Below are 23,339 nucleotides of genomic sequence, written 5' to 3'. Positions count from 1 at the left end.
TAGGAAACAACAGGGTAAGAAAAAAAAAAAGATAAACCACAGGATCCGCACAATCGGTGCGTGTGATACAGCAAATACAGCAAAACAGTTACATCTTTTCAATAGGCTTCATTCGACTCAAGAACATAGCTTCCGCGCCTGTGGTCACATAAGGATAACAAAGGGGGGGGGGAAGGAAGAAAGGGGGGGGGGAAGGAAGGACGGGGGAGGGGGAAGGAAGAGAAAAATAGGGGGGGCAAAGAAAAAGAAAATAAGGGGGGGGGGAAGGGGGGAAAGGGTGGAGAAGCATCCCCGCTCCAAAAACCTACTTAACCATACAGAACCCCCCCAACTACCATACCCCAACCCACCCCCTGTACTGTGCCATTACCATCAGTTCTCTCTTCATATCGACCCTCCAGTAATCCCCGCTATACAATGCCAGCCCCGTCCGATCAGACAGGCGGGTCTGGTGGCGGCGTCAGCCGTAGCAACCTAAGATATCTGGGACAGGTAATCTCCCGAAACTCAGAGCACAACAGGCTATGAAAGGGCGCCCACAGTTCCTCAAAAGTATCAGTGTCTCCCAGGGCCACTAAGGACATCTTCTCCATTCCAAGGACATGCCATAATCTATGCAGCCAGCCAACTACAGAGGGAAGTGTGGTAGAGCGCCAATGTATGAGAACATTTTGCACCGCTGACCCCAGAGCAATCGCAATCTGTCTGCCCCTCCTGGACCTGAGGGGATACATCAACCCATTTGGCAATCCCAGTAGAACATAGGCAGGGAACCTCGGCAGCTCTATCTCAAAACATTTGTCCACCTCACCCAGGACCTCCTCCCAATAAGGAGCCAGAAGGGGGCATTCCCACAGTATGTGAGTAAGTGTACCAGTATTGCCACAGTTGTGCCAGCACGTCCCTGGTATTGCCCTGTCCATCTCGTGCAGTTTCTCCGGGGTGCGGTACCAATAGGTCGAGATTTTGGTGAAGGTCTCCGTAAGACCCGTGTGATAGGCCGAGTGGCGTGCGCGGAAGGAGATGTGTTCCCATTCCCTGTGGCTCAACACTCGCCCGAGCTCCCGCTCCCATCGTTCCCGGCCGGGGTTGTGAATATGGAAGGAGGGGGGCTGCAGCATTTTATACAGATCTGAGATCAGTTTAGCGTCCGACGTGCGAGTGATTAACCAGCGCTCATATACCGTGATCTCCCGGTTTGCCGTATTGCGCACCTGGGGTTGAAGTGCCCAGTGACGCGCCTGCATGTATCGCATGGGCTCCGTCTCTGGGAGCCCGTAGTCCCGCCGCAAATCCTGGAAGGGGACAACTCCCTCAGGGCTGTACAAATGATACAAGGCGCAGCAGCGGGCCGCCCGCCAGCGCTCATAAGCACCGCGCTCCATCCCGGGGCCGAAGTCCGGGTTGCCAATGAGCGGCGTAAAAGGAGAGGGGAAGGTAGTAAGCTCATGCCTAACGGCCACCGAGTCCCACGTCCGAAGCGGGACCCGCGTCACCAAAGACGCGTAGAGGTTGGGGGGTCGATGGGCCCGCTTCAAGTATGGTACTTCCTGTAGCGTCCTACCCGCCACCGCCTGGTCCTGGAACAGCCAGTGCTTATCAGACTCCCACCGGCTCCATTCCACCAGATAGCGGAGTTGGGCGGCCTGGAAATATTTCCGCAAGTCCGGTATCCCCAGCCCCCCAGAGTCGGGCGCCAGCGTAGCGATGCTCCTCTTAATCCGCGGCCTACGGCCCTGCCATACAAACCGTGCGATGGCCGACTGGGTCTCCGCGAGCCACCCCGTGGGGGGCTGGAGCGGCAACGCCCTGAAGAGGTAAAGCACCTGAGGCAGGAGGGTCATCTTCACCGCATGCCACCCTGCCTAGCAGCGACAACGTGCCCTTATCCCACCGGCCAAGTTCCTCTCTGATTTTCGTGCTCAAAGCAGCATAATTGACCGTGACCATCGCCGGGAGGGAAGGCGCCAACAGGATCCCCAAATATGGAATCCGGTCCCTGGACCAGCTCAGAGGGTAAAGCCTCTGTAGTTCCGCTCTGGTAGCGCTAGCAAGCGAAATGTCAAGGGCGGCTGACTTCCCTAAGTTCACCTTGAAGCCCGCCACCTCGGCGAATAGGTCCAATTCCGCAATGCAAGCCGGTAGCGACCTCCGCGGGTCGTCTAATGTCAGAATGACATCATCTGCGTACAGGCTAATCGCATGATGGAATTCACCCATCTTGACTCCGACAATGTCGGGGTTCTGCCGGACCCTTTGAGCAAATGGCTCCATGTATAGGGCAAAGAGCAAAGGGGACAGTGGGCACCCCTGTCTCGTACCCCGTTCAATGGGGAAGGGCCGAGAGCTGCCTCCGTTCACTCGGACCACTGCAGATGGGAACCGGTAACAATTGAATATCAGATGGCGGGACTTCTCACCTATCCCGAACTTGCCTAGGACCTTCTCTAGGTAGGGCCAGTGTACCCTGTTGAAAGCCTTCTCCGCGTCTATAGACAAGAGCATCCTCTCCCCTGGGATCCTGGAGGCCTTCTCGAGAATGTGGGTCACCCTCTTTGTATTGTCTACAGTTTGCCTGCCAGGCACAAAGCCCGCTTGATCCGAATCAACCATGCCCGGGAGATGCAGTGCCAGGCGTGCCGCTAATATGCTGGTGAACACTTTCAAATCCGTGTTCAGCAGCGAGATAGGGCGGTAGGACCCACAGGCGGTCCTGTCCTTGCCCGGTTTCGGGATCACGGAGACCGTGGCCTGAAGAAATTCGGAGGGGATGGCACCCGGTTCCGCAAAGGTGTTGAAAAGGCGGGTCAGCAGAGGTGCCAACTCCTGACAGAAGGTCTTGTAAAACAGAGGGATAAAGCCATCCGGTCCTGGGGCCTTGCCCGGTTTGAGCCGGGATATCGCCGTGATCACCTCCTCGACACGGATGTCACGTTCCAGATATTGAGCCTGATCTGGCGTTAACGACGGGAGCGGCACCGAGTCCAGATAGTCCACCTCAGCCTGGGCAGAGGGGGCCTCTCCAGTGTAGAGGTCAGCGTAAAAGCTACGAAAGACGTCTGCTATTTGCTCATCAGCCGTGACCAAACCTCCGGTCGAGTCAACCAGTTCCTTCACTCGGTGCTGTTGGTGCTGCACCCTGAGTTTGTTGGCCAAGAGCCGCCCGCACCGATCCCCCCCGTGTAGTATTTGTGCTTCAGGCGAAGCATCGCATACTCCGCCCGGTCCATGTCCAGGGCGGCCAAAAGTTTTCTGGCTGCCTTCAACTGCCTCCAAACCCTGGGGGCCCCTGTCCTATGATGAACCTGTTCCAGCTCCTTCACCTGCCGGGTAAGCTCGTCCCTCTTGAGCTGTCGATCCTTATTCTCAGCCGAGGAGATAGCTATAAATTCGCCCCGGAGCACGGCCTTCAGGGCTGCCCACTGTTTCGCGCGAGAGGTGTCCTCGTTATCGTTCACCCTCTGGAAATTCAAAATGGCCGCGCGGATCTGGTCCACTGTCGACCGCCTATGCAAAAGCGTGTCTCGGAGCCGCCAGACCCCTCTCGGCCGAACCATCGGCGGCAGAGTGAAAGCACCCTCCACCGGCGCGTGGTCGGAAAGAGAGAGGACCCCCATATCTGCGCTCGAAGCCAAAAGGAGCATTGGACCCGACACGAGTAGATGGTCCAGTCGCACATAGGACCTGTGAGCATGTGAAAAGTAGGAGTATGCGCGGGTGGTGGGGTGAAGGTGGCGCCACATGTCATGCAAGTCCAGCTCCTCAAGTCGAGTGCGAATCGAGCTCGAAAGCTCACCCAACTGGTGGCGCCGCTGCACAGACCTGTCCATTGCCGCGTCGTAAACTAGGTTCAAATCACCCCCCAATACTATGTGCCTATCAGAGGTGGACGCCACGTCATCTAGTGCCCTGTGCAAGAATTGGTCCTGGTGGTCATTGGGGCTGTAGAGTGCCAACAGTCAGTACTAAACCCCCCACCCTGATCTTATATGCCAGAAGTCTCCCTTTCCGTTCCGCTATTTTGTGCAATACCTCCCCCCTGAACCCCCTAGAGAACAGGATCGCCACCCCTGCCGTTTTAGAAGCGCTAGAGGAGAACAGCTGCGTGGGGAACTTGGGGGTACGCATCCTAGAGCAGTCCTTAGCCAGCAAATGGGTCTCCTGCAGCAGGCAGACATCCGCCTGGGAGTTCTCTAACAAAGATAACACAGCCCGCCTTTTAACCGGGTTATTCAGCCCTTTCACATTTAAAGTAATCACTTTAAGAGCCATCAAGGAGGGGGATCACTGGAGCACACATCAAGAAGCAAAGCCCAGCGGGCAAACATGGAAGGCACCACACGAGGCCTCAGCACAGAGCAACTACGAACATCCCCATGGCACAGTACAGTCCCCGAACTCCAACACCCCGCAACTGGAAAAGCCCCCCCCTCCCCCCGGGACCCCACACATCCAAAACCATACCACTCCCAACAACAAACCCCCCCGCCAGTCCCCAAATGCAAAACATCCCCCCGCCGGTCCCATTCCCGTACCCCACTTCTCAAACTTTGCAGAAAAGACATTGTCCCAGTCCGGTCCTTATCGGACAAGGCCGTGGTAAATCAGTCTAGTGGACGTCCAGCCACCACCTCCAGCACTCGCCATTCCTCCCCGCCCTCCCCCCGAATCCCCGCACCTGCAAGAAGAAAAAGCTAGAGCAGACTCCCCCCGGAGTAAGTTCAGGCCGTCAGGGCCACTTCACCATTCGCCGCCACTCTGGAGGCCTCCTGGATGGCGGCCGCCATGTCCGCCCGGATCGTGGGCGAGCCCGGTCGCTCCGACGGCGGAGAGCTCCTCTCTCCCACCTGCTGCCATCCGTCACGAGTGCTTCGTCTACGACGCGGTGCCGGGGTGTCCGTATCAGATGCTGTGAGGCCCAACACCGCGCAGACATCCTGGAGGGACCGGAGCTGGTGCAAAGTACCGTTCCATCGAAAAATCAATCGGAAAGGATGCCCCCAAGAGTACTGTGTCCCTTGCTCCCGGAGGAAGTCGGTAGCGATCTTGAACGATTTTCTCTTTTGCAGCGTGACCGTAGACAGGTCCTGATACAGGGCCACCGGGTGGTCTCGGAAGCGGAAAGGCTGCTGCCCACGCGCTTCGCGGAGGATCCGCTCCTTGATGGGGAAGTCCGGGAGGAAGGCCAGAATGTCCGGGGCGGGCGCCGTGGCTCTGCGGGGGCGACCCACCCGATGTGCCCGATCTATACGGATCCGAAAGTCTTCCGACTCCCCCAGAATTGCACGAAAGAGGGCCACCAGGTATGCAGTCACGTCTTCACCCTCCTCACCGGACGGCACGCCACGGACCCTGATGTTATTCCGCCTGGATCGGTTTTCGAGGTCCTCGGCGTGGGCTTGCAATTCAATCTGTTGTTCCCGCAGCCGCAGGACCTCCTGCTGCAAATGGGTGATCTCTTCGTCTCTAGAGTGGCCTGCTTCCTCCACGGTGTTGACACGCTCCCCCAGGGAGTCCATCTCTCTCCGTACTTCACGGACCTCCCCGGCCACTTCACGCTTCAGCGTTTGAAAGTCCTCCCGCAGGGAACTGAAGAGCGACTCGAGAAATGATCTTGTCACCGGGGGTTCTCCGCCATCTGCACCCCTGGCTGGGGCCGGGGAGGTCGTGGTGGGCTGAGTGCCTCCACTACGCAGGGCGCCGCGCCCCAGCATGTCCGGCAAGGTCCGGTCACCCCTTCTCTGTCCTCTAGCGTTCGACATTTCAGCTTGTATAGGGGACGTCGAGGTTTTCCGTCCGGCACAGTGGGCAGCCGTGCCACACCAAGAGCACTAGGAAGGCCGAGCCGCCAGGCCGGGGTGCACAAAATGGCCGCCCTGTAATATCAATAGGCCAACGCCCAAGATGGAAGGCCTATCCTCTGCTCGGGTCCGGTAGCGAGAAATCCAGCCGGTAGGCAGGCTCACGAGGCGATGGTCGCCGGTATCAGCAATCCCGGGGAAAGATCCGCTCCAGGAGCACAATGCCACTACTCCACCACCAACGACCGGCCGGAGCGATCTCTCAGGACGAGCCTCTTCAAACCACGGACCAGCGTAGCAGTTCGATGCCGGCTCCGCCTCCGCCTATCTCCTCCGCTCAACTCCGCTCCCTGCTTCGGCCGCTGGCCGGCTCCGCTTCGCTCGCGAAGTCGCCGTCGACTCCCGCTTCGACAGCACAGGCACTGCAGCGGGCCTATCATAGGCGGCAGAGCGCTCCGTCAGGTTCCGAAGCCCGGAGGTCTCGCGGCTCCCGGCTCACACACAGGCCGCTCAGCGGGCTCCGACCAAGGCTATTCCGGACAGGATCTCACCCCCAACGGGGCAAACAAGGCTCAACAATCGGTCCACACCTCCACCGGGGGCTCTATGCTCAGTCACCGCGTGATCCGGGGGGGAATCAGCAGTTACGAGCGGCGCAGGATTTTAGGGGTCCGGGAGCTCTCGGCGAGTGCGACCTCTCAGCCCGCCATCTTGGCCACGCCCCTGGGTAAATGTTTAGAATGGGGAGCGACCTGGAAAGCTAATCCAGTGGAAAAACTGTAAGACCATTTGAGCAATGAGAAATGTTAAGATCTTAAAACTGCTACAAAGCACCAAAAATGGAAGGGCACTAGCCCACGTGCCCTTGTAACCTGATTGTACTGTTATATAAAGGTGTAACCATGCTATTTAACATTAGCTGCTGGTCTTGTGCCAGCCGCTTACCTGAGTCACTTGACGTCGTTGAAGTGCAGCTGTACTCGGTGCCTTGCAGATGGTTCAACAGTTTGATGACTGACCCGCAAATCATGTACTCGCATAGCTGCCAAGTTTTCAGGCTGCTGATTTGTGACAATTTCAACGTTTTTCATGGTCTGCAAGAGTGACATTGTTTTGCCAAACGAGGGAAACTTTAAGCAATACTTAAATGAGATTAAAACCAAACAATGAAGTTCATCTAAAAATAAAGATCTGAAATGTTGCTCATTTTAGCTATGAGAAGTTCTGGAAAAAGCCTCAACAGAGAATAAAGACTTCCCTGATTTTTAATGAGTGTGCGTTGGGCAATAGAGCTTCACTGATGAACAGAGGTTGGCACAGATCTGGTAGAATGGACCATAACCAGCCTTTAACACTGAGATTTGTCCCAGATGAGGCCTTTGGTGAGGAGGCAAACTGATTGGCAGAGTTCCAGTGTCTGAGACATTTGCTTAGGGGGCAGAGAGTGAGAAACAGGCCCAGTGTCTGACACTAAGGCCCATCATCAGGCCTTCAGTCATGGGACAGGCAGTGCAGCACAGGCTCAGCTTTTGACACGAAGTTCACTACTAACCCCTGAGGCCTTCCCTGACAGTGCAGACATGGCAGCACATGCCCGGCCTCTGACACCAATTCCTGGCCTATCACTTAGGGGCAGAGTGTGCTGCACAGCCTCTTACACAAGCCAGTGAAAGAAAAAGCCCTGAGGCCTTCAACTTGGGAGGAGAGTGAGGAACAGCTGCACAAGGCTCTACACTAAGGACACTGCACCCCAAAGGTATTCACTGAGGGCCAGAGAGGGGAGCAGGCTGTGCAGGACTGGCTCATTCTGAAACCTTCAATGAGGTAGGAGAGAATACGCAGCAGAGAGTGAGGCAGTCTCACTACAAGAACATTACTCACCAAACCTACTCTTCCAGAGCAGGGAAGGGACGCTGGCTCATCATCGGCCACTTTGAAGGAGATGACTAGACTATAACAAAAGAGGCTGACTTCACTGGCTGACACCAAGTATGGTTGTCCGTGTTTTGTTCACTTTTTTTCCTGCACAATTTATTATCTCTCTACCTGCTAACTTGTTACATGAACCTTGCAATTCGTAGATCAGAGATCCAGTTTTTAATGGAGGACCAAGTGAAACCAGTGAGTCGTAAAAAGCAGCAGCTTAGAAGGAGCGGAGGGTAACCTCCAACTAGAAAGAGAGCACAAAACAGAAACGGGCATGAAAAGTAGCCTAAATTTGGGGAAAACAGAAAAAAAAACTTGTTTCCACATTTCTTCAAAAAATAACATATAAACAGTGGGGAAAGGTTGAAGTTTGCAGAAATTACAGATACGCAGAGCACATTGCTTAAGCTCGAAATTAACTTTTAAGCTGCCACAGTTGCATTTGTTTTTCAACCGCTCTTATGTGTTTGGAAAGCACAATATTACAAATATATAAATATTTTTTGCAGTTTTATATAGTGCTAACTTGATCCGAAGGTATTGGAGCGCTTTACATGTTCACCAGTCACATTACATATGATCACATTCTCTTTGGCAGTAGGCGGCAGGGCTTCATGGCAGCCTAGCAAGCGACGAGGGGGCTTGGCGTTGCTTCCACAGCCACATGATCAAAAGAAGCCAGGCCCAGGGCTTTGAGGCTACCTTTTACTTTCTCTTTGATCCCAGGCTCTCTGAACAGTACCGGGGAACCTGGAACAGCGAGTATGAACACATTGCAGCAGAATGCACAGTGTAATGAGCCATGCTGTCTTCCGCTTTGAACAATTAATGCAGAACCTGAGAGTAATGCGTGACAGTGCATTTCAGAGCAGTCATGCGGAGGCAGGCACTGAAATGCGGTAGACTAACGCCTGATGCGTGGCACTTAGCAGGGCAGCTTTAACTAGCCCTCTTCCTCCATTGACCTGATGTCATTCAGATTTGTTTTTCAGCCCACTACAGCATACAATATGGGGCAGTGGGCCAGCCCACTCCAGCCACTGGATATATTCACCGAGTGATGACACTGTGTTCTTTCACAATGAGCACGTCCATACCCAAAGTCCCAAAGTAGTTCTCTTCAGTGCTCGTGATTACTATGGCAATGTATGTTGCTTGAAAACAAAAAATATTTGCTTTTTGCCATTATTTTCTTTTTTAAATTGGGGAGGACGTGGCAGCTACCCCAACAATAAAGGTTTACAAAAATATATAAGACAAAAGCTAACAAAGCCAAAATACTGTTTTTATATGAAGGTCTCTATAGAACAGACCACTTCATGTTGATATCATTGTGCTTTAAAGGAGATTGGGGGATGAGATTATGAATAAACTTGTATTGCTAAGATATATAAACAACAAAACAAGGCAGTGCGTAAAATACATTTTAAAGTCAAGATTAGAGGTGCAACATATAATGAGGCCCAAGTAAACATATAGACAAAAGTACAAATGAAAACTGGGTTGTGAAAGATTCTGCATACACATCTGTGCAAAGGTATGAGCTGGGTAATACTTTACCTATAGATGATATGATGTGATTGAATCTGTATTTAGTGGATTGTAGGTACCAATATGGTAAGACAAGCTGATTAATGCTGGGCTAGTAGTTCTACCATTCCCTTCTTGAATGTAAGTTTGAAAAAGCCTTCCTCAGCTCTGGGAAACAAACATTGCTGCATATACAAGGAGCTGACTCCGAGGAGAATTGCTGGTTTAGGGATCTTTGCTTTCTGAATTTTAAGATAGCAGACCTTTCGTTTCTGGAGTCTTTTTTTCTAAAAGTACTTTTTATGAGCTTGGTAACTGGAGGTATTGTGATGTATAGCTTTATATGTTGTGCATGTTGTATTGACTACAGCTTTTCTCTACAGAGAACCAGTGCAGTAATCTCAGTACTCTGGAGATGCGCTTAGTGTTCCTTATGTTTTTGAAGAGCCACACTGCGAGACCTAATGTGATCAGGAGATTTCAGGAGGGGACTTGCAGCCCCGCCCATCATTTTCATTGGGTCGCGTCAGCGTTTATGCTAAACCCTGGCTTCCCATTAAAAAGGATGCTTCTTAGTTACCGCCGAGTCTCCCTTTTGGACGGCCTATCCGGACTGGATCGTCAGCTTCACGGCTGTCTTGAAGGAATCTAAAGGGGGCGTGTTATCTAAGCAAGCCGTGAAGCAAAGGATCCAGTCCGGATAGGCCGTCCCGAAAGGAGACAGGGCGGTAACAAACAAGCAGAGAGCTTTGTGAGAGGGAGAAGTGTGCAGAGGAGACCTCCACAACTTCCCTGCTGCGCGAGGCGCAGCTTGATATGCAGTGATGGAGGAAGGATGTTCTTCCCTTTATCATGGGCCTACGGTAGTAGGCTGTGGCTAATCCAAGTTGGAAGGTTGGTGCCTTTCACATGTCTTGGAGGTGCATGCTAGGGAATAAGCTGTGAGCTGCAGGGGGCACAGCACAGACCTGGGGGTTCATTACTACATGTAGCACCCTCTATCCAAGCAAACATTACTCATTTAGTGTCTGTGACGCCTCTTCCTCCTTCGTGTGCGGCTACAATCCTGTCCGGTGGCGGTGGAGGGAGGCAGACACTTGGCTCCAAATCGAGGAAATTCTCTGAAAATCTCTAGTCTAAGTTCAGTCACCTCTAGCATTCTATGAGCTCATTCCACCGGTGTCGGCTGAGCCTGATTGGGGGAGCCGACTTTGGGTGCCTGTCGACGCGTGTATGTCGAATAGCTCCCTCTCGTGTTCTTTCATATTTCAATCTGTTGAGGGAGTCTAATGGGGACATCCTTATAGACGGCAAAGTCAACCAGTTGTGAAACTGCTGCTGTCCTCTCTTATTTGTGCCCACGGGTTTCCAGCTAGGGGCGAATGAGGGGGCAAATGGCCTACTCTGACCTTCTAAGGGAAGGCGGTTATTGGACAAGGCACACATGACACATTTCTATCTTTTCTTTCCATCCTTTGCTTGTCTCTGCTTCTTTTCTCAGTTACTTTTAGTCTTCCTCGAGGTCTCTCCACCCTTTTTTTCTTAATTATGGCGTCTCTTCACTTCAGCTCTACCCCAATCTCACAGGAGTCTCTCCGATTACTTTTCAGGAGTACCACTTTCAAGCATACCCTTTTCACCAGCTTACTTTTCAGGACATTTTGTTAGTTCAGTGCCTCCAAGTTCCTTAATCCTCGCTGGGTCATGAGTGATGGAGTTGACACATGTTGGTTTAGTGCCTCTTGCCTGCCAGCCCCTCTGCTCTTCCTGAGTGCTGATCTATTGCCCTTTCCTTTAGACTCGTAGTTCACCCTCTGCCCTTCCTGTGTCCTCCCTTGCTTCAGTCCTGCATGTGTCTGAGCATAGCATGCCTTCTCACTTTGGGTTCAAGTGCCCTTGCATGATTGTAGTTTGTCCCTTCTATGTGTGACTGGCTTGTGCAGCCCTGTTTCTTAGAATGTGCCCTTTTCCAGGTTGTGTACTTGAATATCAATAGCTCAAACTGGATATATACTCCAACAAGCATTTGCAATGCAATAGGTCTTGCATTTACGCGTGTTTGACCTATTGACATTGCAAATAACAATGCCTTTTATTTTTGTTTTTAAAATATAAATAAATGGCATTGTCATTTGCAATGCCAATAGCTTAAACTCGCGTAAATGCGAGACCTATTGCATTGCAAATGCTTGTTAAGGGCAGTTGATCTTCTTTAGAGGTCAGGTATTTCAGGATGCTAATTATGCATATATGTTCTTCATGGTCTTGTTAACATGATTAATTGGAGTTAGTCTTTACATTTAAAACATAGGGATCTACCTTAACTTACTATCAGTGGTCTAACTCCTAAGAGTTTTGTGCCTGTGATTCATTCAAGGGCTGGCATCATGTTGTTCGGTGGCATGAGAATGAATTGCAGTTTTGTGTGGATTAAACTTTAAGAAGTTTTTGGAGAGCTATGTCTGTATTCATTTAATGGCTTTCTTCAGATTAACAGCGTCTTGGGCAGAACTGATTAGGATAGAGAGCTGAATATCTTCAGCATATTCTTGTATATTTAGGCCAATATATCTGAACTTCTCATTGACTGGTTCTCTATATGGGCTAAATAGAGTAGGGGTCAATATGGAGCCATGGTGTGGTGGCAACAGAGAGGTTTCACATCTAAGCCGTGTAGGATCTGTTGTGCAGGTTAGACCATAACCCTCTTAGAATCATGTCCTACAGCCCGTCCATTTTCTGAAGAATATTCAAGAGGAGAGATGGCGCCCAAGCTGGCTTCACCAATACAACATTTTTCAAATAATGCAAATTTCCGAGAGTCAGGATTTCAGATTGTCAGCATCCTAAGCAGCAAGCAATGACAGACACTGGTTTTTATCAAAACACAGATATAAATCTTATTATCTTATAAAATACAGAAAGATGGAATAATCAGAGCACAATGCAGTAGGTCTTTAACTTTAGAATCACTTTTGAAAGCATAGTTAGATTGAAATTGCCTTTAAAGGTGGACTTCGAAGAATGTGACCTTAGATGCAGACCAGGATTACAAGGGTCAGCACTCCATGTGTTCGAGCAGGTCAAGGATGATGCTTGTGGAACCCGAATAATTCATTCAGAACTGCTTTCCCAACATTGAAACTGTATTATGTTAAAGTACCACATCTGTGCCTTCCTGACGAACTTGGCTTGTCACTCAGGTTGAGTGAAAGTGCTGGCTGACCGACTTTAACAATTCTGGTGAATTAAGCAAAACTTTTGAGTCGTTTGAGAGCAATGCTCCACCATGTAACTTGACTTGATGGGGGTAGCAAGGTCCTACAGCTATTAGCGCTGCAGATTTTTGGTCTCCTCGTAAGATGTTTCATATCCTTGCCTGGACTTACTCTCAGAAGTTATTTTGTTCCCCTGCAACTGTCATTGTTGTGTCTTCTGCTCCTTTGTCAGGACTTTTAGCTCCTTGTTGGATCTCTTCTCATTAAGGTCTTCATCTCTTTATGATGTCTTTTGTCTCAGTGCCTGGTGTGCAGCGGCTTATCAGGTCTCTCTCTCTCTCTAATTCGCAGGTCTTTGTCTCCATGTTTGTTTTTTCTCTTCCCCCTTGGTCCTTTCTCTCCTTATCCAATTTCACTCTCATTGGAGCTTCCCTCTTACGTCACATTGAATTGCTTTGCCTCGTTATCACATCTTTTAGCTCCCTTTCTAGTTTGTACCTTAGACTGGGAGTTTGCCTCCTTTTCAGCTGACTCTATCTCACTTACTGCAGGGGATAGAGGAAGTGTTTTGTTTACTCCTCTTCTTGTCTAGGTTTTATTTTTGTGGCCTCTGTAGTGTCTTAACATGCATTTTTTGGCTCCTTGTCTGTTTCCTCTGTATCCTCACCTGGTCCATCATGTCCTTGTCAGGTCTTTGGACTTCCCATCTCATTGTGTCTGACATTTGTTTCTCGTTTTTTGTAGAGATTTTGACTCGCTTTCCAAGGAGAATGTCTACGAAAACAACAGATTGGTGAGTGACTGGTACATCAGCTTCAGCTGAGAAATTGCCCTGCTTGCAATGGGATTGTGTGATTGACGCTGTTTGCATCTGTACCCACATGCATGGTGAAAGCTTGTGTGGCTTTTCCAAACTGTGTGCTGCCAGTATGTGTTTGGCCATTATTCTAAATGATATGTCATTGCTGCTTCTTGCTTAATGCCTACTCCTGAGTAGGCAGTGGTTTTCAGACGGTGCCTCATGTGACAGAGCTTACATGATAGCACTTGTATTTGTTGTGACACCTGCCTCAGAAACTATGCCTCGCATGACTTTGCCTGTCAAGAAGGCTGTGCTGCTTGTAGGCTGCCATTTGTGGCTGTCCCCTCTGCTTAGATTTGGTCATGATTGCTATCAAAAATAACTAATCTAATGTTCTCAAGGCTACATAAAATAGCCAAATGGTCAGTACTGTTTTTGTTCTATGTAGTGCTGATGCAGTTGTCTTCAAAATGTCCGTTTCAGACTGCACCTACCTGTTGGTTGGATCTGGAATGGATGATTTGTTTCTGTTATTTAGAGGCATAGTGGGATAAAACTGACCAATGAATTGAAACAGAAAGATACTCAAGGAATGGAGGGCACTATTGTTTATTCATCTGTCTTGTTATTGGAAAAGACAAAGTAGAGCATTGAAAAACTTGCAAAGGTGGTAACACTCTTCCTCAGAGCAACGTATCATCAGCTTCAGTTTGTGGAGAACCAGCTGAGGTGAGGCTTATGGCTGGAGAAGCAGAACTTTTGAGGGGCACAAAAACATTATATTCCCGGACTACCTTTGGCTATTGATACCGGACACCCATAGAAACCCTTATTCAGAACGCACTCCATGATATCCCTGGGATGAAAACTAAATGAATGACGTATTGTGTCTGCCAGATAAAAAACAGAGCATGGGCACATATAATTTCCCTACCTAGGAAGACACCACTGAAGAGAGTTAAGCATGTTTCGCGTTGGCCAAGGACCACACCAGTTTGGGCAAAGATGTCAGCCACATGGATTTTGGTTGCTTGTGTATTACTGGAGATTTTTCCTGGACCAAATCATTATTGGAAGGGGTTTTGGAAGTGACTGAAGTGAATGTGAAGTTCTGAATCCCAACAGCCTAACCTTTACCCTCATGAGCCAAGAACACCTATTCCAAACAGATTACCTATCTTTCTGAGAATTTATGTCAGGAAATTAGGAAACCAGGCATGACAGGAACACATATTTGGCTAGTGATGATCAGGCCATCTTGAAGATCCGATTTAAGGCCAAAGTACTAGTTCATGAGTTGGAGTGTGATCCTGTTTACCCCTATTTTAATCCTGGGCACTGAGACCAAGGACAGGCAAAGAAACCTGTTTTTACCAACGCTCTTGGAGTGGAGATTTATACTTTGTCATCTAAAACGTCAAATTTGGGGATTTGCTTGTTTGTAACCCTACATTGTGGACTTCCAGCTACGGGTGATCAATCGCTTGGCCAGGAGTGGTGGCGCTATGTTTCTTGCCTAACAAGCAGACCTCCAAGGTGTGAGGTACGGGTCTCTCTGTGTAGTTTGCCAGGCGAGAGGTCACAACCAGCTGGTATTGGTGAAGGGAGGGACATCTCCAGGGCATGTTTAGCAGGCCAGCATCGGGTAGGGAGCAGCGGGGGCAGACGGTGTCAGTTGAATGGTAATAAAGAACTATTTTATCAGGAGTGAGATAAGCCCTGCGGAGTATGTTGTATTGTATAAAACAGAAATGCACATTGCGTGGGACCATCGCAGGGTATTCTATAATGGCCTTGCACTCCTCATCCGTGCAAGTGCATTCCAGGTCTGTTTCCCAGCATCGGCGCGGCGATGTCAAGGGTAGTGCAGTGTGCGTACACAGCGATTCAGCAAACCACCATGTTAAATGGCGGCCCATGCCCATTACGTGACGATATTGGACAGTGAGGTACATTGGGCGTTCCTATTGCATGCCGCCCCAGCATGCATTAAGTGCCCCGAGTATGGAATTGTGTAGTAGAAAATGACCAGGTGGGAGTCCCTCTAGGGTCTTGAAGGATATAAGGGAGCCATTGTGGTAAGGATCTAACCATTGTATGTAACTCTACCTTGTGCCAGGCAGAAAGTTCCCCTGCAGAGGTGTCCAGTAGTGGAAATGCAGGGGCATATAACTGGGTAGCTTTAGTGATCAGTAGACTCTGTTTATAGCACTGGTCTGCTACACATAACCGTGCAGGGGCAAAATAAATGTAGTATGTGGTGCAGGCTCCAGTCTCTTGTTGCAGTATCTGCTAGTTAAAGTCCTCCCAACCATCAGGCCACCCATTGTAGCTGAGAGGCTAAATAGTAGTGTTCGAAGTTGGGGACTGCTTGTCCTCTCTTGGTTATCTGCAAGTGAAGTTTTTAGAGCGCCACCCTTTTGCGTGTATTGTGCCATAGGATTTCCCTTGTGAGCTTCTCAAGTGTGTAAAAGAAAGATTTGGGGATGTAGCGGGGAAGATTGACAAAAGGATACAGTAACTGGGCAGAATTACCATCTTGAAAATGGCTATCCGACCTGCGACGGTAAGTGGGAGTGATTTCCAAAATGCCTACTGTGCCCGTATTGAAGAAACAGTTTGGGTAAGGTAACCGTCGAACAGGTCAGCAGGTCTGTGGCAAACATGAATACTTAAGTATCGGAACATTACAGGTTGCCAGGTCAGACTGGCACCTTTAAGATAGTAGGAAGCGTCCCAGGTAGCAGAGTTGAAGCACAGTGATGATTTCGCCCATTTAACTCGTGAGTCCTGAAATTGTCGCAGACCTATCACAGGCCTAGAAAAATCCTAAAAACGTTTACTAGACCTGCAGTCCTAGTGACTTAAATAATCTACTCAACCTAATTAGAATGCTCATGACCCATAAACTGGTTTCAAATTATTTTATCCTGAGCAAGTATTTTAATTCACTGAGACTCCATTTTCTTCTTTATCACATATGAGAGCACCTGCAAATAAGCAAGTTCCGCAGAGCGGTAATTCCAGGGACAACACCACTAAGTTCCAAGGCGATCTGGCGGCAGTTGCCGGCTGGATGACAGCCAACTGCCTCCAGCTGAACGCTAGTAAGTCGGAGGTGTTGCTGGTGGGAAGGGATCATGGATTATGGAATAAACACTGGTGGCCCAGGAATCTAGGCACTTCTCCCCCTCCTAAACAGGTGGTAAAGAACTTGGGGGTTTGGATGGACTCTTCGCTTAGTTTTCAGACACAAACAAAGAAGGTAGCGGGTACTTGTTTCGGTCTCCTTCGTGGGCTGAGACCCATCCTGGGCTTCTTGGATGCAACGACCAGACAGCTCATTATTCAAGCTCTAATTATTTCTAGGCTTGACTATGTGAACTCTCTGTACTTAGGGGTAAACAAGGCAGAAGTACTTAGGTTACAGAGGGTTCAGAATGCTGCAGTGAGGGCTCTTTAGAGTCTGCTCAGTGTCTGGCAATATTCGCCGCCTCCACTGGTTGCCCGTGGCTCAAAGGATCGAGTCTAAAGCACTCTGTATAGCTTTTAAAATCCTGAAGCTCGGATCTACTAGTGCACTGACAGATCTGCTTTCTTTCTATGTTCCTCACCGCCAGCTTCGCTCCATTGGCCAACATCTGCTGTGGGTTCCTCGAGTTAGGAAAACTCGAGCTGGAGGTCGTTCTTTTCGTTATAGAGTTGCAATTCTCTGGAATTCTCTGCCCCCCTCCCCATCCCCCCCATATCCGTGGCCTCAACAACCTTACTGATTTTAGGAAAGCTATCAAAACTTTTCTTTTTCCCACTGTGTAAATCGTTGTTTGTAGTGTTGCTGCTGTTTAGTTGCTAGCGCCGGGACGCCCCTTGGCTGGGGCAGCTGTTGCGCTCTATAAATGATTAAAATAGAAATAGAAAACTCTTGTTTGGTTTAACAGACTAAACTTTTGCTCCGTATATAATACACATCCAACCACATAGAGATTACACATGACTGCTGACTTGCCTCAGTTCATTAACCGCATTGTCATCAGTGTGGGGGCAGGAATGTTTCTCAACTCATGCTTAAAAACTGTCACATTTAATAAATACATAAGTAAAACATAAAGTAGCAGCACACTGTCATTTGTAATCATCAGATTTTATTTTAAAATGCCCACAATTTCCCACTGACATGTGGTTTTAAAAGTATATCGTGTACAATGTCTGGAAATCGAGTTTCTGCAGATATTTGTCATTTGCACTTCACCAAGTAAAGTGTTCTGATTTTGTTTTGCACCTACGTAAATCTTTTGGGTTCGCACTTCCGAATAGCAAAAAAAGTTCTTTCATAATTCCTGATATTTTTTTTAAATAATTGTACTATTAATTTACAAGCTGTTGTGTTAGAAAAAAGCCTGATATTTTACAGCCTTTTGTTTCACAATTATTGTCAGATAACTGTCTTGACAAAAAGCACTAACTATAACAAGAGAAAGAAAAGTGTAAAACTTTTTCCAGGAACACATAAGCAACCCATAGTAAAAACACTAACTGACATTTGACCTCTGTCCTTGAACAGAGCAAATGTGTCAAGACAAAAATAAGAGTTTAAGGAGTCTTTATTGCTCATTCACTTTCTGAATGATCAGAACACCTGTTCCTTCCAGTTTATGTTAACTCACCAGCAGGGACGATTAAATGCTAAAAATAGCTCGACCTGATAAAATCTCACTTGACGTTGCGATTGCATGTATGTCCCGTAGGTATAGGAGTAAGTTGTTGGCATAGAGTGAGTCTGAGTGCAGCACGTCTCCTAGCAGGACACTCAAGTCACGAAGAAGACAACAGTGGGCATCCCTGTCTGGTTCCTCTATCGATCGTGATTGGGTCAGAAATCCAGGCTCTGTGTTTTTTTTTTTATATAACTTTATTTTTGTCGCAGATTCATATAGTAAACATGCAATTGTGCCGACAGTTCCATTATTGATCCTTATACTCAACAGTTCTACAAGCATTCTTTACACAGCCCATCAGCCCACATCCCGAAGGCCGGGCGGCAGAAGGTGGCATCGTATCCAATCTGAGGAAGGATATCCTCAGGCTTCTGTACGGCAGGATGTCCTGATCTGCTTTTGGCTTTTCTCCCCCAATTATTTCCCCCCAACTCCCCGATAGCCCTCCCCCCCCAACTTGGCATCATGAAATAAGAACATGTGTACACAGTTCGTTCACCTCATTATGGCACTCCCAGGGACAGATACGACAGTAATACGCGACAATACTGAAAAAGAGAGAAACTTCTAGGCAACATATCTCAATGACTATCATGGTGGAACATTTATGTCCGTGTCAGGCTAGGCCCTACCCCAGATCAGGGCCCCCTCCCCCCTCCCCTCCACCCTCGCTGTCAGACCCGAGTCCTCAGAGGTAAATAGCTCCGCACTCGTGCCATCTGAGTCCACGGCAGACGCCCCCAGCACTCTCATCATTCTCCACGCAAGGAGGTCGTCCTGCAGTTTCTCATCCCTACGCACACTCTGCATGAAAGTTACCTCTGCCAGGGACCATTCTCCCACATCCCGAAGCCATTGTGTAACCTCCGGAGCCCTCTGCCCCATCCATGTGATTGCGACCCTTCTCCGTGCCAACACCAACAACAGTTGCAACATTTTATACGGGAGCTTACACTTCCTAGGTTTGGGGACCAAGGCCAACAAACAGTGGAGGGGAGTCAGCTCCATCCGGATCTCGGTAATAGTGCAAATGTGCTCCACCACCGATCGCCAGAAGGCCTGAACTAATGGGCAGTCCCAGGCCAGATGGAGCAGGCTCTGGTTTTAACTCTCGCTAGAGAGTGGGTGTAGAGTAGTTTCACTAGTCGAATAAATCTGAGGCCAAGGCCATAATTGGTAAAGAATGCAAACAGAAAGGCTCATTCCGAGGAATCCAATGTCTTTTCTAAATCGCGCACAAGGTAGCCGGAACGTGGCCAAGTGCGGAGGTCATGCTCCATGATACTAAACAATCTTTGCAGGTTGAAGGAAGTGTTCCGGACCGGCTCTACCCATTCTGGTCGGGGTAAATAAGCGCAGGTACAATAGGGGCCAGGTGGTCAGCTAATATTTTGGCCAATATTTTATAGTCTTTATTGAGTAGTGCAAAAGGATGATATGAACCTAGGACTGTGTGGTCTTGGTCTGGCTTGTGCAGTGATATGAGCAGTGCCACGCGAAGTGATGTTGGCAAACAGGCAGCCAGAGGAGCTTCATCGTACAACATCTGCAGGCATGGGCCAAGAGTGGGGCATAGGCCTTGAATAATTTGGTCGGAAGACTGTCTGGACCTAGGATCCTCCCTGTGGCGAGTGCATGTGTGGCCTCCTGGATCTCAAATTGTGTGATGGCATCATCTAATCAGATTACTCTTCAGGGGATATGTTGGGTGAGTGGCCGTAAGACAAGAAGGAATCAGTGGCTCTACGCCAACAGGCAAGGCTGAGGTGTAGATGGTGTATTAACACATTATTTCAGCGTAAATGGCCTTTTGGGCATGAAGAAGGGAGCCAATAGCTGATGAAGTGCAAGTATGGAGTGTTGTGGGTGTTCCTGGCGTATAAGCCACGCTAAAAGTGAGCCTGCCTGTCTGCATCCGTGTGAGTCTTAGCTGTGTGAGCTGTGTAATTAAGACAGCAAAGGCGCTCAAGGAGTGCAGCATGCTCCAGCTGCGCCAGAAGTAAACGCTCCTTGTGTTCTGAGGTAAGTAGAGCTAGTGATTCGTGGCCCAGCAGGTCTCGTTCAATACAGGCTATATCTTTCTCAAATGTCCGTGGTACGTTCCATGTTCACCCTAAGCAGTGGCCTCTGACAGGAGCTTTAAAGGCATCCCATTCAAGAAAACTGGTCGAGGCTGTGTTTGCATTAATGACCAAAAAAGTGGGTCTTTCGGTGCTGCCGGCTAGAACCTCCATGTGAGGATTGGGGGGGGGGGGAGGGGGGAGGCTCAGCATCTCAGTTTAGGAATAGATGCTGGGGAATATGGTCTTAGTGGGTGCAGCCTAGATAATCAATGCATTTTATGTGGGGGAGAATGTCTGATGTACCAACTAGGAGATCTATGTGGACATATAGGTTGTGGGTGCTTGAATAAAAGGACTAGAGCCTGATGGGTGCATTGCAGAGTCTCCATATGTCAGACAGCCAACAGGGTTCGAGCCAGGTATGTGGCGCCTGGGCATTAGACATGGCGACTGTTCAGGGGGGTCGAGGCGCAGTCTATGTCAAGGTCTAACACACTGTTGAAATCTCTGCCAAGGAGCTACGGAATCTTATTCCAGCAGGAAATTATTCCAGTCAGTTTGGTGAGAAACCCATGTTCGTTAGAGTTGAGTGCATAGATGGAACCAATAAGCATGCGGTGTCCCTCGAGGTTCCCATCCACCAGAACATATCTGTCCTCTGAATCCACAGTTGTGAAAGTGAAGGAAACGCGTGCCTTGATCCACACCAGGGCACCCTTAGCTTATGTAGAGGAGTATGTGGAGAACACCTGCCCACGCCAGCGCCTCTGCAATCTCATAGCTCAGCTAGTGTTAAGTGAGATTCTTGTAACAGTGTAATTTGTGTAGAGCAGCAACATCAGTATGAATAAATTGCATATTTGTACGAAGGAGACCCATGACTCTAGGTGCTGCATGTGAAAGGGGAGGAGGGCACCCGTGCAGGAGATGTGTATCATTCTCTCTGCAGTGCCCAACAGGAGTGGACGCCCACAGGGATAGTAACTGGGACAGAAACCATTATAATGGTGAAACAGCAAATGAAAAAAATACCATAAGGGGTAGAGAAAAACATATATCTGCCCAAACATTGTAAATATGGTTGCCAGTGAGGTTCAACTGTCCATAGGATTGGACTTGGCGTCCAAAAGACAGAGGGCATAAAAACTCCTCTTTAGGTTAGCTGTGGTGCAACCAGCCACGTGCCATACAGACACTAAAATAAACAGTGATGCGCAAGAGAATGCTTGGGGCAACATCCAAAACACCTACAACAGAATCAAAGTGTGCACCATTGGATGAGGTAGACTAAAATAAATAAGAGGGAAGAGAGGAATGGGGGAGGGAGGAGTGCATAGAAGAGGAGTGCATGGGTAACCTTTGCCGTCACTCATAATTATAACATGACTGCTGGGGATGCATCATATTAGGAGTGAGAAAGTGTACCATACAGTTCACGTCGGAGTTCAGCCAAGGTCCTCAGCAGTCACCCGGGGAGGTACAACATAGTCCAAATTGGAGGGCCAGACCGACTGGGAGTCTTTCGTGGATCATCTGCTTCAGGTCTGGTGTTTTGTGTATCCATGGAGTTTTGCCTTGTCGGTGGCGTCTTCCCTCAACAGGGGTGCGGTTCTATTTGTAGCCGAGCCAGAAGGGGCTAGTTCGGAATTTTCTTTCCAGTCCCAAACTTCCTTAGGGTCCTTGAAGAATGATGTCTGGCCGTCATGTATCACACAGAGTTTCTTCGGTAATAGGAATGAGTATCTAACTGCCAGTGTTTGAAGGTGCCTCTTAACGTCAAGAAAGGTACCTCTTAACTTCAAGAACGGAGTGCCGCTGACGTTGCACCGCCAGAGTATAATCCGGGAATATAAATATTTTTGAATTCTCTACTGCTAGTTCCAGTAGCTTGCGGGGCCCCCTGCTGGATTGCATTACGGTCCTGGTAGTGCAGTAGGCGGATTACCATGGGTCGAGGCTTCGCTCCAGGGGAAAGGTCTTGAGTTGGGACATGTCGAGCCCGCGCAGTCTAGAAGAAGGGTGACAGAGCAGTTGAGGAAAATATGGCATAGCCAATCCTCTGCATAAGAGATCGGATTCTAACCTTCAACATTCGCTGGTAGGCAGATCACGCAAATGTTGTTCCTATGGGAACATCCTTCAGCATCCTCCGCTCTCTCTTCCAGGATGCAGACCCGTTCCTACAGGGCACGCAATCCCTTCTCAGTCTCCTGGGCCTGAGGTTGTATCATGGAGCTTGCTCAGAGTTACGGACTCTGTCAGCCAAATTGCGATTGTCTGCACGCAGTAGGGTTAGGTCTGCCCCCACTGTGTTAATCCTATGTTCCAATGAGGTACGAGAATTTTTGATCCAGAGGATTGTGATCGCAGTAGCCGGTGAGGATGCGTTTTTTGTATGCACAAGAGTGCTTTGGGTGCCAGAGCGTAAACAACCTTGGTGAGCATGAGGCTGTACAGTCAGTGGTGGAGAGCCAGGTGCTTACTGGGTCCGCTTACATGTGCCAGGCAAGTGAGGCGTGCACGAGCATCCCAGTCTGAGTCAAAGATGATCAGCAGCAGTAGGAGTGGGAAGAGATCTATTTGGTGTAGAATCCAATGAAGGTTTCTTCAGCGCTGGGAGGGAGAGGTAACTAAAGCCAGTAGGGCCCCCCTTGCACACCTGGGTCCTGGGGGATATGCAGCACGAACAGCCCCACAAGCCTAGTCCAAGGGCTCCAGGGGGTGACACAGTAAGCCCGCTAATAGCACAGCGTGGTAGTTTCAAACACTTGTGGGACAGTCTAGTGAGTCAGCAGCTGGTTGTTCAGCACAGGAGGTACAAGCAGTCTGCAATGCTAGAAATAAAATGAAGTCCTGTTATGCGGCAGGTGTTACTGTGATGGACTATTCTTAAAACGTGGGGGCCATGTTCATTGCCACTGATGGCTTTTCTTACTGAAGTATGGCTGACTGCTACTGATATATATTCTCGTTGGAGCATTGTTGTTTTATTCTTCTTCTTGGAGCTGTGATGTTTCTTATGTCTGTTCTCTTTGTAGCTATGTTGATCGTCACTGATGAATGTTGCTGATTCTTGTTGATCATCACTGATTTTTATTGTTAAAGCTATAATATTATTTGGGAAAGAAAGGTAATATGGCCTGGCATCTTGATGCATAACTCCAATACCAGCAACCCACTAGTATTCAAAGTTACTAATTAATTGACTAGTTAGAGGCCCACTTAATGGCGATTTATCATACTTGTGGAACACTTTTTATGTGTATGAGAACTAAATATTTTAG

General features: G+C 49.0%; 1 protein-coding gene across 1 annotated transcript in view; it reads left to right on the top strand.

Moving 5' to 3' along the window:
- Positions 1–23,339, top strand: part of MICALL1 (MICAL like 1) — a 428,596-nt gene that overhangs the window by 42,128 nt on the left and 363,129 nt on the right. Inside the window, exon 3 of the mRNA XM_086962863.1 lies at positions 13,220–13,268. Coding sequence (XP_086818989.1) covers positions 13,220–13,268 — 49 coding nt within the window. The remainder of the gene's footprint in view (positions 1–13,219; positions 13,269–23,339) is intronic.

This window comes from Lissotriton vulgaris, chromosome 1_1 (assembly GCF_964263255.1).
Source record: "Lissotriton vulgaris chromosome 1_1, aLisVul1.2, whole genome shotgun sequence".
NCBI classification, from domain to species: Eukaryota; Metazoa; Chordata; class Amphibia; order Caudata; family Salamandridae; genus Lissotriton; species Lissotriton vulgaris.
This window is presented reverse-complemented; position numbering and strand designations above follow the sequence as displayed.